Raw genomic sequence first — 14,103 nt, 5'->3', positions numbered from 1 at the left:
AGGAGAAATACAAATTAAAAAACAACTCTCAGGTATCACCTCATACTTCTCAGCAATAATAGCAAGAATGTGCAATGATCAATTATGAAAGACTTAGTTCTTCTCAGTCATTCAGTGATCCAAAGCAATCCCAATAGATTTTGAACAGAAAATGCCATCTGCATCCAGAAAAAGAACTATGGAGACTGAATGTAAATCAACACATGTTACGTTCACTTCTTCTGTTTTTTTTTTTTTTTAAATCTTTCCCATTTTTTTTCCTTTTGCTCTGATTTTTCTCTCTCACTATGATTCCTAAAGCAATATGTATTAAAAATAAATGTATAAAAACCACTGAACAGGTATAAATAATGAGTGCAAATCAAATAGGGGTTAACTTCAATATTTTTAAAGTGGGGACTATATAGAAAAGAATGCCTATGTTTTGACCTCTCTATTTGTTCTGATTCAATCATGGGTATCACAGTGATGATTTATAATAGAATCTATGTATCACAGAACAGAATCTAAGATAAGTCAAGATTATCTCAGATCCCAGAGAAGTCTCACCACTAAATTGGAACTATAGCATAGGCTCTTATAACAATAAAAAGCAAAGCAACAAATACTGTGTATAACAGCAAAAACCTATTAATTCAGATTGAAATTTTTGATATTTCATTCTGGATTGGGCTGAACCTCATCTTTGAAGCAGCTAGGTAATACAGTGAATGGAGTGCTGGAACTGGGAGTCAGGAATTCCTAGGTTCAAATTCTCTTTGAAACTCTCCCTAGCTATGTGCTCATGAACAAGACAATTAACTTCTCTAAGTCTCAGTTTCTTTAAATATAAAAAAGAGATAATTACAGTTATAGCACTTATCAACAGTTGTAAGGATTAAGTGAGATAATAAAGATGAAGTATTTTGCAAATGTTAAAGCCAGAAGTGTGCCAGAACCAGCTTTAACCTGTCTCTGAAAAACATTTGTTGAATTTTGAGAACAAGCATTTACACATCAGAAATCAGCCAACCCTACTAATATATACTAATAAATCAAAGGTTGACTGGTTGTTTTGATTACTTTAAAAAAGTGATGGAAAAAATGTCAGTAATAGAAATTAAATCGAAAAGTGGATCATGTGCATATTTTCCCCCAGAGAACTAGTTATTAAACTATATAAGCACATCCCAACTTAAAAAACTATACAAATATCAATTATTATGTTGATTTATAGAAAATGTGTCAGAGAAAAAGGTAAATAGGAAGGATCTGCAAATCTGTAAGCCTAAGAAAGTTCCAGTTTTGAAATTTCCTCTACCAGTGCAAATTGAGATCTATTTATGTCTTAATAGATAAGTTCTAAGAAGCTGTCTAAGCCATAAAGATAAAATGACTTGCTAGGGGGTCACACAGCTGGTAAAAGTTAAAGGCAGAATTTGAACTCAGATATTTATGATGCCAAGGTTAAAATCCTATCTACTATTCCATGATGCCTTTCGCAACAGCTGAAATCATCTTAATTTACTCCTTCATCAAAGACCTGGGAGTTTTTGGAATATAGAAGAGTATTCTTATGAATCATTAAACAGTCCTTACCAAGAGCATATTAAGTTAAAACTGAGGCATACAACAAAAAATCATATTTTTAAATTTAAAGGCAACAGAAGCTTTAAAACCTAGAAGCCAACATGTGATGAAATATAGTAGCTTGAATAGGAAACAATGGGAAATGCTCACCTTTGTAATCAATAGTTTTGTTGATGCTTTAAGTTGTGAGTGTTTACTTGTCACAAACATTTTCATCAGCAAATAAAACACAGATCTTTCTCCACTATTTGGACTTTCCTAAAGGAAACAGGGATAGGACATTTAAGATAGAATTTAATCCTTTTGAAAAAATCCACAAGGGAAGATCACTCATGAAAGAGAAGCATTGTACATTATTGGTTTCTGACCAAAAAAACTGCCACATCTGCATTTTTTAAACTCAAGATTCACTGTGGCTTTTATTAATGAGAAAGCAACACTTCAAAATGTAAAGCTGAACAGAGTTCTGCCAAGCAAAGTGAGGAAGTAAGTAACATTGGCTATGGAGAGGGTAAGGAATCGATTGACAATGCCAAAGATTCTTCCTAGTGTATTGATTTATGATTGATTCATTACAGATCCAATTTCTATAGAAAGAAATGGAAAGATAGAAGTTGAAGAAAAATGAGAAAGTAATTTGGAATTTGGGAAGTTCAAAGTCAGAGAGTGAAGTTGGAAGAAAAGTACAAATTTGTAAGGATCTTAAATTTAAAAGAGAAGGAAAAGGCAAAGAAAAGCAAAAGATAAAAGATAAAAAGAGGAAGAAGGCACAGAAGGAACTGAAATGATGAAGAGTTAACAAGAACAATGAGAATAGATCAAGCCTAAATAATAACAATAGCAATACTTGTTAAATTGATTTATTTATTCAGGGCCATAGGAATAAAAATATAAAAAGATTAATTTAGAGAATTAGGAAAAAATAAAGAAATATGAAAGTCTAAAAGGTCAAGAATCTCAAGAGGAATAATGAAAAAAATTAGGAAAGAAGGGGTTTTAGCACTATCATATCTCAAATTATATACTGCAAAACAGTAGTAATCAAAATAAGATGTAGATTTATTGGTGGATTAGATTAGATACACATACAGAAATAAAAGAATAAACTTTAGCAACTAGAGTAAGAAACCATATTTGACAAAAACTGATCCATTTATCTCTACTATCCTCCTATATCAATCTTTCCTTTCATGGCTGAACACCTTGAAAAGGTTATGTGTGATTAATGCCTCCACTTCCTTTCCTTCCATTATCTTCTAAATTCTCTGCTGTCTTTTGACCTCATCATTCAATTAAACCTGCTCTCTTTAAAGTTACCAAGTGATCTCAATTGCCAAATTGGTCTTTTCTCCCCCTTCACTGTTCCTGACCTCTGCAGCCTCTGACAGTGTCGATCAGTCTCTTCCCTCTAGGTCTACATGTTCCTGTCTCCTCGCTACTGGTCTGGCTCTATTTCTCAGTTTCCTATGTTAGAATATCACATGCCTGCTCAAAGTGGATGAATGTATTGGGCCGTCTTTTCTTCTCTCTTTAAACAACTTAGAGATTTCATCAGGTCTCATGGATAAATTATCATCTCTGCACAGATAATTCTAAGATCCTCTTGCCCAGTTCTAATCTCTATTCTCTAACCTCGTCTTGTATTTCCAAATGCTCATTGTATATCTTAAGTTGAATGTCCAATAGACAGATGCTAAATTCAACATATCCTACCCTACAAGCTATTGCTCCCACAAAACCTTACATCTCCTGGTTCCCTACATTTCCAGCAGCTGTTCCCCTTGACTGGAATGCTCTCCCTCCCATCTCCGCCTCTTTGTTTCCTACAAGTCTCAGGTAAAATCTCATAGAAGCTTTTCTCAGTCCCCAACTAAAGCTAGTGCTTTATCAACATAAAGCAGATTGTCTCAAATACATCTCAAATGCATCTTATTTGTACATAGTTGCCTATATGTTGTCACTATCAGTGTTTTAAATACTTTGAAAACAGACTATTTTGCCTTTCTTTGTATCTCCAGTGCTTAGCACAGCCACACACACATATATATGTATATGCATATAAACAAACACTTAATAATAAATGTTCATTTATTTGAAAGAATTGGTAATTAAAGAAATTATAATTAAAGCAACTCTGAGGTTTTAGCTATCACTCATCAGATTGGCAAAGTCACTTGACCCAGGTCTAGACCCAAGTCACTCAACCCCAAATGTTAGAGAGAAAGAAGTGAAAGAAGGGAAGCAAAGGAAGGGAAGAAAGGAAGAAGAGAAGGAAGGAAGGAAGATAAGAAATATATATATTAAAGAACCAATGGTGGAGCTGTGAATTGGCCTATCCATTTTGGAGAGGAATTTGAAAAAGTCACTAAACTGTGAATATTCTTTGACCCAGTGATATTATTACTATAGTCAAATCCCAAAGTGATCAAAGCAGGAGAAAAAAAGACTCATTTGTACAAATATACATATATACACATATATAAACACAAAATATGTTATGTAATAACTATACAATAATGGCTATAATATATTTAATAAAATATATAAACAGCTCTTTCCCAATAGCAAAGAACTGAAAACCTATGGCTTAATATCCTTGTTGTGTGAATTCTATTATAATGAAGGTAAGCCTCAAGAAGTTAAACCCAAGTATCTGTATATTTAGGAGTCAAAATGACATAGCATTCTCAAGTATTTTTGGAAATTACTATCAACTATAGTATAAAGATAAAGTATAAAGTATCATATAGATATAAAGTATACTATAAAGATAAAAGATAGTATAAGTAGTATACTTATACATAGTATCTTATAGTAGATACTTATATCTTATACTATAAAGTATACTATAAAGATATTGATTTCAGATATGATATGAAATGCCAGTCTTTGAAGAGTTAAACTGCAGATCAACTTAAGGGAGACAGAGAGATACATAATAGCTGTGAGCAACCTAGATCAAATTACCAATAAATAATTATGCAAAAAGATCATAAAAGATAACATCAAAGATGTATAAGACTAGAAAGGCAGTGCTCTGGTCCTGCAGTGATATTGATGGATTAATACATATCAGACAGCCCATGTGGTCCACTACTGTCCATACAATGTCACAAGATCTAGAAGAAGGTTCTCCTTCCATAAGAACTGTAATAGGAGGGCAAGGACAAGAGTTATACTGGATAAGAAAGCATGAGCTACCATTGTCACTGAAGAGTATGCACCACAATGAGATTACGGATCAGTAAAAATATGTCCTATTTCTTGTTCAATTATATCACAAACCCCTTGAACTTAATAGGCAAAATGCCTGAAGACAAATTTCACAGTTTATGTTGCCATTAATCACACAAGTTGGTTTTTCTTTTTCAGAGATCTGGACATGAACTTCTATACAATATGGTTGATATATTGTTCAACTTCAACCAACATTTTCTTTACTCTCCTACTCCCTATAAAAATTCATGTTTCTGCTAGAAATATATCTAGTTAGGCCCTACATAAGATTTTTGATACATTATATCAATTTTAGACTATGAAGTTATATGATTGACAAAAGACAACTGGCCCCACCTGTCCTTTTAACCAGGCAAATTTGCTGGCAGGCAATTCTAGGGCCACTTTCAGAATATAGTACTGAAGGACAGGAGGAACTTCCTCTTGAAATCCCTCTTCTGAAATGATACCTAGAGTTTGAGAGAAAAAAAAAATGAATGAGTCTTGGGAGAAAAGCTCTAAGTTAGAAATTTCTGAAGGCAGCAGCTGCTGTTGAGTCTAATTCCCACAATTAGATGAACAAGACAAAAGACTTGGTTTTCGCAAAAGAAAAGGAAGCTAAGCAATCAGTATTATATGGTAGCATCTTTGATTCCTACAGTAATTCTGTTTTACTCCTACATTCAGTCACTCATGGGTTCTTTTGATTCTTTCCCAGTGTCTTGTTTTTGCCCTTTGCTGACCATTCCCAAAGCTACCACTATTGTAGCATATTATTACCTCAAGCGTGGACTGTTCTAATCTGAATCTTTTTTCAACTTTTCAATTAACTATTTTCCATTTAACCCTGCATACTTGATGATCATGTCACAATACATCTAGAAATATTCTGGGATGGGAGATTGTTGACTGACTACCCCGGTGCATGCCCTCATTACCTCACGGCCAAACTGTTCCAATAGTCTGTTCATTGATCTCTCTGCCACAGATCTACTCTATTCTAAATCATCTCCCATTCTACTGTCAAAGTGATCTTTCTGAAGCCACCAGCCTTCACAAACTTTCCAATCTAGCTTTTCCCCATCCTCCTGCAAGATTTTCACAATTAAGTTATCAAATATCAAAGTATGTGATGACTGAAGGGAACAGAATCTTATCAAGTTTTCTAAAACCTCTCTATTTTATCCAGTTCAAGGAATGGTAGCTAATAAGCAGTGGCCTTGTTACTTTCCTCAGAATAATATAAGGCAAAAAGAGGATCAGTATGCTATGATAATATCTGTTTGCTTCTCAGTACCTGAAGCAATCAAGTCCTCACACTGTGAGGAGAAACTGAAAGCCAACATTAATTTGACACTTCTTTGGATCTACTGATTTCATTTACATTTAGGGCATAAAAACAGCATATAATTCAAATTCCTCCAATTTTGCCAACTTGGTCATCAGAACAAGATCACAGATTAAATGTACCAGAAGTTAAATTAATGCTTATAAATGGCCTAAAATTCTGATGATCATTCACTACTTTTCTTCCATTATCATGGCAAAAGAGGAAAGGGCTTTCACGGAACTGACGCATCTGCAATTTTTGTCATTTTGTGAATTGTTATGCTGAAAAAGAACAAAATATAACAGCTGGTAATCTATCTTCCCAATGAACTTTTATCTGTTTGAGCAAGCTGGCCTGGCCTTCAGATAAATTCAGAGGATTTACAATACATTTTTGTAGATCTGTCTGTGTATCATCCATAACAAATATCTCGATACTCCCAGGAATAGTTCTATAATAACAATAACCCTTCATCAACTGGTATATGGAAAGGAAGAAATGCTTATTTAATATTTAGCTAGGCAGATATAGTCAAGAAGACAAGTTTGTTAGAGGGAAAAAATATATAATTCATACCAAAGTACACCAAGAAAGTTTGCCTACTCTTCTGGACTATTTGCAGTACTGCTCAATGCTGGAGGCATAGATAACTAAGGAATAACTGTAAAAATCTCAGACATACCTTTTAGAAGCTTGCTGAAGTCAAATGTACATTGAATGACAACATGGGGAACAACCATCTGATAAAGACAAATGACCTGAAGTAAAATAGCCTTCAAAAGAGTTGTTTCTGCATCATCTAAACCAAATAAGACCAAGATAAATTAGAGAATACAGTCATTTTTGTTTTCTTTTAATCAGTTATACTTTAGTAATCATATCAATTCTAATGCCAATAAAATATTGATTTTTTTAATGTTGCTAAGACCTAGAAAGAAAAAATTTCTTCAAATATTAATTAAAACAAGTTTCATCATTAATCACATAAAACTATACCATGGTTAAAAAAAGAAAATACATAAAACAGCAACCAGGCACTGAATTTGGCTCAGAATACCACTGTGGGGAGCCACATTGTGCTAGGCTGTGCAGGGGTTAGCAGATGGGTCAAGAGTCATCATGGTATAGCAATCAAAAAGCATTTATCAAATGCTTACTTCGATGAACCAGGTACTGTTTTGGGGATACAGAGAGAAGTGAAACAGACCATATTCTCAAAAAACTTGTATTCTAACAAAGCAAATAACAAACATATATAACTATATAAACAATGAATAATGGTAATTTTGAGAGGTGAAAGACTATAGCAATTGAGGAGAATCAGGAAAAGCATCACAAAGGAGTTAGAGCTAGAAATGAGTCTTGAAGGAAGACATAATAAATGGGGAGGAGGAAGTACATTCCAGGTACTGGAGAAAAATAGTACAGAGAAAGGAATGGAATACATTGTTTTTGAATCAGTGAGCAGACCCATTTAGCTGAACTGCAGAGTTTATAGAAGAAAAATAATGTGAAAGAACACTGGAAAGATAAGAAGGGGCCAAGTGGTAAAGACATTTAAATCCCAAAGAGAAGAATTATTTTTTATCCTATAGATAATAGGGAACCACTGTAATTTAATGTAATTTAAGACTGGGATTGGGGGAGAGGAAAGAGAAATGATTGAAACAATCAGACATGAGTTTTAGAAAAACTACTTTAGTGTTACGTAGAAGAGGAATTGGAATGGAGAAAATTTTAAGGTAGAAAGACCAACTAGGAGACTATTGAAATAGTCCAGATGAGAAGTGATAAGGGCCTGAATTAAGATGGTAGCTGTTGAGTATTGAGATACATACAAGAAATTTTGTAAAGATAAAAATGGCAAGATTTGGTAACTGAAGGTATGTGAGTTGAAAGAAGTATTTATAGTCTCTATAATATAAAGTATAAATACTCTCTCCTGATAAGGAATATATGTTAAACCAAATTTTACAAGCCAAATTCTTAGACAGGAAAACAGCTGGCTATTTTTTATCTATTTCTTTGAAATTATAAATAACTTATTAAAATTAATGTTTCAATGCAGACGATTCAAGATAAAACTGTCATGTAATCTATTCCTTATTTTTGCTCCCCCCAAAATTGAGAAATAATATAACATCCATTTACAAAAATCCAGAAATAGCTGAACTTACTAATATATTTTCCCAGGTTTTTTTTCATAAGGTAAAAAACAAATCATTGGCATATACTTGAAGAATCCACACATACACTCACCATGTTTGTGGTCTACTTCTGTAGTTTCAGTTTTCTCATCTTCAAGGGAATTTTTTTTTTCTAACCCGCCATCTTCATCTATTTTTTGCTTTCCAAGTGATTGCCACACACATACAATATTGTTCAAATCTGGCAAAAGCTATATAGGAAAAGGAAAACAGAGTCAACACAAATTCTTTAAACTTCCCTTCTCACCACAGCTAGGATGGTGAGAGAAATGATTATTTTTCTCATATACGAATAACCAGTTATTAAGATTAAGTTTTTCCCTTTCTATTTCCTCATAGGAAACCAACTCCTGTAGGTTAGTCAGCCAGTTTCTGAAGGACATTGCTGATAGCTGGGACAGCCCAAATTCCCAGGGAACATGATTTTTGATCTTGAGTGGGACTCTTCTCAACTAGGTTTTAACAAATAGAATCCAGTCTAGTCAAGATTTTGCTCTGAGGAAATAAACACCTTTCCTTGGGATCTTCCATTAGAATTTATGATGACTTTATAAAGCTTATGAAGGAGAAAATCAGTCAGTGTAACATGGGTAGATTATTTTGTCCATTGCTGGAAGTTGAATCCCATGTTCTGGTCTCATTCTCAGCAGAAGGAAATGAAAACTTTTTTGCCCATCTCATCATTAATGTGTATGCCCTTATTGATTGTTAACCAATTAGAGTTGATTTCCATCCTCAGGTATATCCCCTTTTCCAAAGTTTTTAAGCCTTGAATGTTCCCTGAGGGAGGACTTTGGTTTATGAAAGAAAGCCAAGAACCATCATTTTATTATTTCCTAACCATAATTAAAAAAACTATTAACTGCCCAGAAATTATGTTTCTCAGAATTTTCATTCATCACAGTGGAGCACAAGGAGCCCCCTTTCTGCCATGTTTCAAGGAATCCATGTTCATCTGATGAGCTAATTTATCTTCATTATGGACTTTTTTTCTCTATAAGGTTTATAAAAATACTGAACCACTATTTATAATATTGTTTCTCTAGGAAAATTCTTTGAAGTTCCCTCAAGAAAATGGGCTATGAATTTTATTTTATTAAAGCTTTTTTATTTACAAAACATATGCATGGGTAATTTTTCAACATTGACCCTTGAAAAACTTTCTCTTCCAAATTTTTCCCTTCTTCCCCTCATCCCCTCTCCTAGATGGCAGGTAGCCCAATACATGTTAAGTATGTTAAAATATGTTAAATCCAATATATGTATACATATTTATACAGTTATCTTGCTACATAAGAAAAATTAGATCTAGAAAAAAACCTGAGAAAGAAAACAAAATGCAAGCACACATCAACAGAAAGTGTGAAAATGCTATGTTGTGGTCCACACTCAGTTCCCACAGTCCTCTCTCTGAGTATATATGGCTCTCTTCATCACTGAACAATTGGAACTGGTTTGAATCATTTCAATGTTGAAGAAAGCTATGTCCATCAGAATTGTTCATCGTATAATCTTGTTGACTTGCATAATGATCTCCTGGACTGCTCACTTCACGTAAGTCTCTCCAGGCCTCTCTGAAATCATCCTACTGATCGTTTCAACATTCCATAACGTTTTATATGTCATAATTTATGCAACCATTTTCCAATTGATGGGCATACATTCAGTTTCCAGTTTCTAGCCACTACAAAAAGGGCTACCACAAATATTTTTGCACATGTGGGTTCCTTTCCCTCCTTTAAGATCTCTTTGGGATATAAACCCAATAGAAACACTGCTGGGTCAAAGAGTATGCACAGCTTGATAACTTTTGAGCCAAGTTTCAGATTGCTCTCCAGAAGGGTTAGATCTGTTCACAATTCCACCAACAATGTATCAGTCTCCCAGTTTTCCCACATCCCCTCCAACGTTTGTTATGATCTTTTCTTGTCATCTTAGCCAATTTGAGAGATGTGTAGTGGTATCTCAGAATGGTCTTAATTTGCATTTCTCTAATCAATAGTGATTTGGAGCACCTTTTCATATGACTACAGATAGTTTCAATTTCTTCATCTGAAAATTGTTCATATCTTTTGACCATTTATCAGTTGGAGAATGGCTTGAATTCTTATAAAGTTGAGTTAATTCTCTATATATTTTAGAAATAAGGCCTTTATTAGAACCTTTGAATATAAAAATGTTTTCCCAGTTTATTGCTTCCCTTCTAATCTTGTCTGCATTAGGTTTGTTTGTACAAAACCTTTTTTAATTTAACATAATCAGAATTATCTATTTTGAGATCAATAATGATCTCTAGTTCTTTGCTCACAAATTTCTTGCTTTTCCACAGATCTGAGAGATAAACTATCCTACGTTCTAGTTTGTTTATCTCATTCTTTATGTCTAGATCATGAACCCATTTTGACCTTATCTTATATATGGTGTTAGGTGTAGGTCAATGCTGAGTTTCTGCCATACTAGTTTCCAATTTTCCTAGCAGTTTTTATCAAATAGTGAGTTCTTATCCCCAAAGCTGGGATCTTTGGGCTTGTCAAACACTAGATTACCATAGTCAGTGACTATTTTGTCCTGTGAATGGGCTATGAATTTTAAATGACTGACTTAAAAATGAATTTCTAACACACAACCTGTTGGTAATCTGATGAAAGACCACCTGATGTTTCTAAACTATACATGAAAAATGCTGATCTGATGTTCCCACCACTTTCTCAGACTTTAGTACATTCAGCATAATCCCTGGGTAAAGAATACCAATAGCTCATACCTCTATTGCATTTTAAGGGTCTACAAAGCACTTTCTCCATAATAATGACAACAACCTTTTAAGGCAGGTGGCCTGCCTACTCCTGGCTCCATGTAACAGAACAGGTCTATTCTGAAGAAGTGTGATTTAGGGCAATAGAGTACTGGACAGCAAGACCAGGTTCCCATTCTGCTTCTGATACTTAGTAGCTATCTGACACAAGAAAGTCTAGACGGTACAGTGGATAAAGAGTCAAGGTGAGAATCAGAAGATTCATCTTCCTGAGTTTAACTCTGACCTCGGACACTTACTAGCTCTGTGACCACAAGCAAATTTACTTAACCCTGTTTGCCTCAATTTTCTCATCTGTCAAATGATCTGGAGAAGGAAATGGCAAACCACTTTAGTAACTTTGCCAAGAAAACCTCAAAAGTGGTAATGAATCAGATATGACTGAACAATAAAAATAGAACAGTAGTGAAATTCAAATGAGATAATGTATATAATTTGAAAATATGATACAAATTACATAGCTAGCAGAGTTATGAATTGGTGTAATCTTACTTGGAAAGCAATATGAAATCATGTCACATGAACCATAAAATTGATCCTACTCATTTCTAGATCTTGCTCTTCATTATTACTGACTCATTTGGAAAGATTTATGAGTATATTTCAGCAGCACAATTTATAATTAAAAAAACTGAAAACGTGTCAAATTACTGGAAAACAGTAGGACAAACAGATATCTGAATGAAATGGAATATTACTGCACTGGAAAAAACAACAAGTATTTGAGAAACACAATGGCAAGGCACAACAAATGACACAAAGTGAAAAAAATAAAACCAAAACAATATATTTACTGACCCCAACTACATTTGTAAGAATAGGAGAAATAAGACTCAAATAAATACACAGAAAATAATATGTGGAAAGAAGAAGATACAAAGAACAGATATGGAATTCACTAGTATAAGGAATTCCTACTGGAAACATTCCCTCTATCAATGCAAATAAGGAGCTGCTCTGCACCTTAATCTTAGGGAATTTCATATGAGATGAAGGTCATAGCCAGTATACATTAAATGGTTTCCTCACCATAAGGGTGATTCTTTATCCATTACACCATTGTCACTTTAAAATTAATATATATTTTTAAAATGCAAATTATAATAAGAAATTTATTCATATATAATCCATCAAAAAATTTTTGGCCTTTATTTTTAGAAGTATTTTGATACTTGTATTCATTGGTAGACGCTAAAAGAAACTGAAGATGTTGCAGCTGGTTCCATGACTTGCCCATAATCACAAAGCTGGGAGCTTAAATCCAACAATGGGACTCTGTGTCTTCTTGTTGTGCAAGACCTTCCATCTCTAAGCTTTTCCCTGTTCTGGTTTTCTGGTGTTCTTCACTCAGGACAACTTATCTTCCTTACCCACCTGCTGCTGCAGCATAGCTACCTGCTATTCACTTCTGTGTTTTAAAATTACTTTGGAAAGAACCACACTGCTTCCTTTTTTTTTTTTTTTTTTTTTTTTTTAATTATAGTAACTTTTTATTGACAGAATCCATGCCAGGGTAATTTTTTTTTACAACATTATACCTTGCACTCACTTCTGTTCCAATTTTTCCCTCCCACCCTCCACCCCCTCCCCTAGATGGCAAGCAGTCCCTTATATGTTGAATATGTCCTAGTATATCCTAGATACAATGTATGTGTCACTGCTTCCTTTCTTACCTTGCTTACAGCTTCTCTGTACAGATGCACAAATTCCTCCATCATCACAGGAGTATAGATGCTTGACTCCTGCCATATATCCTTATTGAGACAGTGATCAATGTTTTTTAATGCTCTCTTCAAAATGGTGGAAATAAGTGATAAAATTGTATGATTTACTGATTTGTTTTCCAACTAGAAAGAATGAAGGAGGAAAAGATCAATCAATGACACTTCTTTATAAGACACATAAACTGTAAATTCACAAGGTAGAATCTAACTAATAGAACCCAAGACAAAATATAAGACTTTTAGAACTCAAGGATCCTTTAGAGGACTATCCTGGGGTCATCAATCAGTGATTTTTTTTCTTCCTTGAAAGGAAAATTACTGAAAGAGTTCAGGTTACAAGACAGACTTTTTTTGGAGTTATGTGATATGGATTGCCCCTGTGCCAATGATGTTCTTGATACAATATGTTTTATCATAGAGTAATAAAGCTTTATTATTTGAAACTTTCCCAACTAGAATTAAATGGTTTTTTTTTTTTTTTTGTCACTTTACTTATAAATACACAAGTGTCAAAACATCAAGTTCATATTAGGTATTTATTTTAAGAAACAACTTCATGGATATGGATATGTCCTGCAGTCAGAAATTATTCATCATACTTTGCTACAATTTCTTGATCTTATATGATTATCAAACATGTTCAAAGTGATGGTCTTAAAATACTGCAAGGCTCTCAAATCCTTTAGAAATATTATACTTACCAAAACAGGAAAACAGAAAGTAGAAATACTTTTGGCAAAAGTTTAAATAAAATTGGTCAAATGGTCATAGTAACAACATTCCTAAAAAGAAAAAATTCTGTTTTCTGAGCATTACGATTAACTGGGATTTCATTGTATCATATATAAAGTATACACTATATATTATATTACCTAATCACAAGAATTTTGCCTTTAATTACATCAAAAGCAGAAAGGCCAAATAAAACTTTAAATTCACAACCTAAACTAAATTAAAGGAAGATGGTGAGCCAACTGCTACAAACCTTGCTTTCAAAAAAAGAAATGATAAATATATTAAGGTTCCAATTCTTTTTAAAGCCCAATCAAGAAAAAACAAGTATGAGAAGGGCAAAGCAGACTTCTCATTTGTTGCTTACTGCACATGGTAAGAGCTGTCAAAAAACAAAAGATAAAAAAATATCCATAGCCACTAACATTTCACTCATATGATGACTTTGCAAGAATCTTGAGAAATGGGTCATCCTTATAAGGAAGGGTACCATCCATAGTATTGTTTACA

General features: G+C 33.7%; 1 protein-coding gene across 3 annotated transcripts in view; it reads right to left on the bottom strand.

Annotated features, from left to right (window-relative positions):
* The window catches only part of URB1 (URB1 ribosome biogenesis homolog), a 96,841-nt gene that overhangs the window by 55,638 nt on the left and 27,100 nt on the right, over window positions 1-14,103 (bottom strand). For all 3 annotated transcript variants that reach the window (XR_004232936.1, XM_023498904.2, XM_012544405.3), the window contains exons 11-15: window positions 12,811-12,984; window positions 8,375-8,513; window positions 6,798-6,914; window positions 5,143-5,255; window positions 1,720-1,827 (exon numbers count right to left, since the gene is read on the bottom strand). Coding sequence is in view for 2 of the 3 variants with exons in the window: in XM_023498904.2 (XP_023354672.1) it covers window positions 1,720-1,827; window positions 5,143-5,255; window positions 6,798-6,914; window positions 8,375-8,513; window positions 12,811-12,984 (651 nt within the window). In the remaining variant the exon portion in view is untranslated. The remainder of the gene's footprint in view (window positions 1-1,719; window positions 1,828-5,142; window positions 5,256-6,797; window positions 6,915-8,374; window positions 8,514-12,810; window positions 12,985-14,103) is intronic.

This window comes from Sarcophilus harrisii, chromosome 3, assembly GCF_902635505.1.
Source record: "Sarcophilus harrisii chromosome 3, mSarHar1.11, whole genome shotgun sequence".
In the NCBI taxonomy this organism is placed as follows: Eukaryota; Metazoa; Chordata; class Mammalia; order Dasyuromorphia; family Dasyuridae; genus Sarcophilus; species Sarcophilus harrisii.
This window is presented reverse-complemented; position numbering and strand designations above follow the sequence as displayed.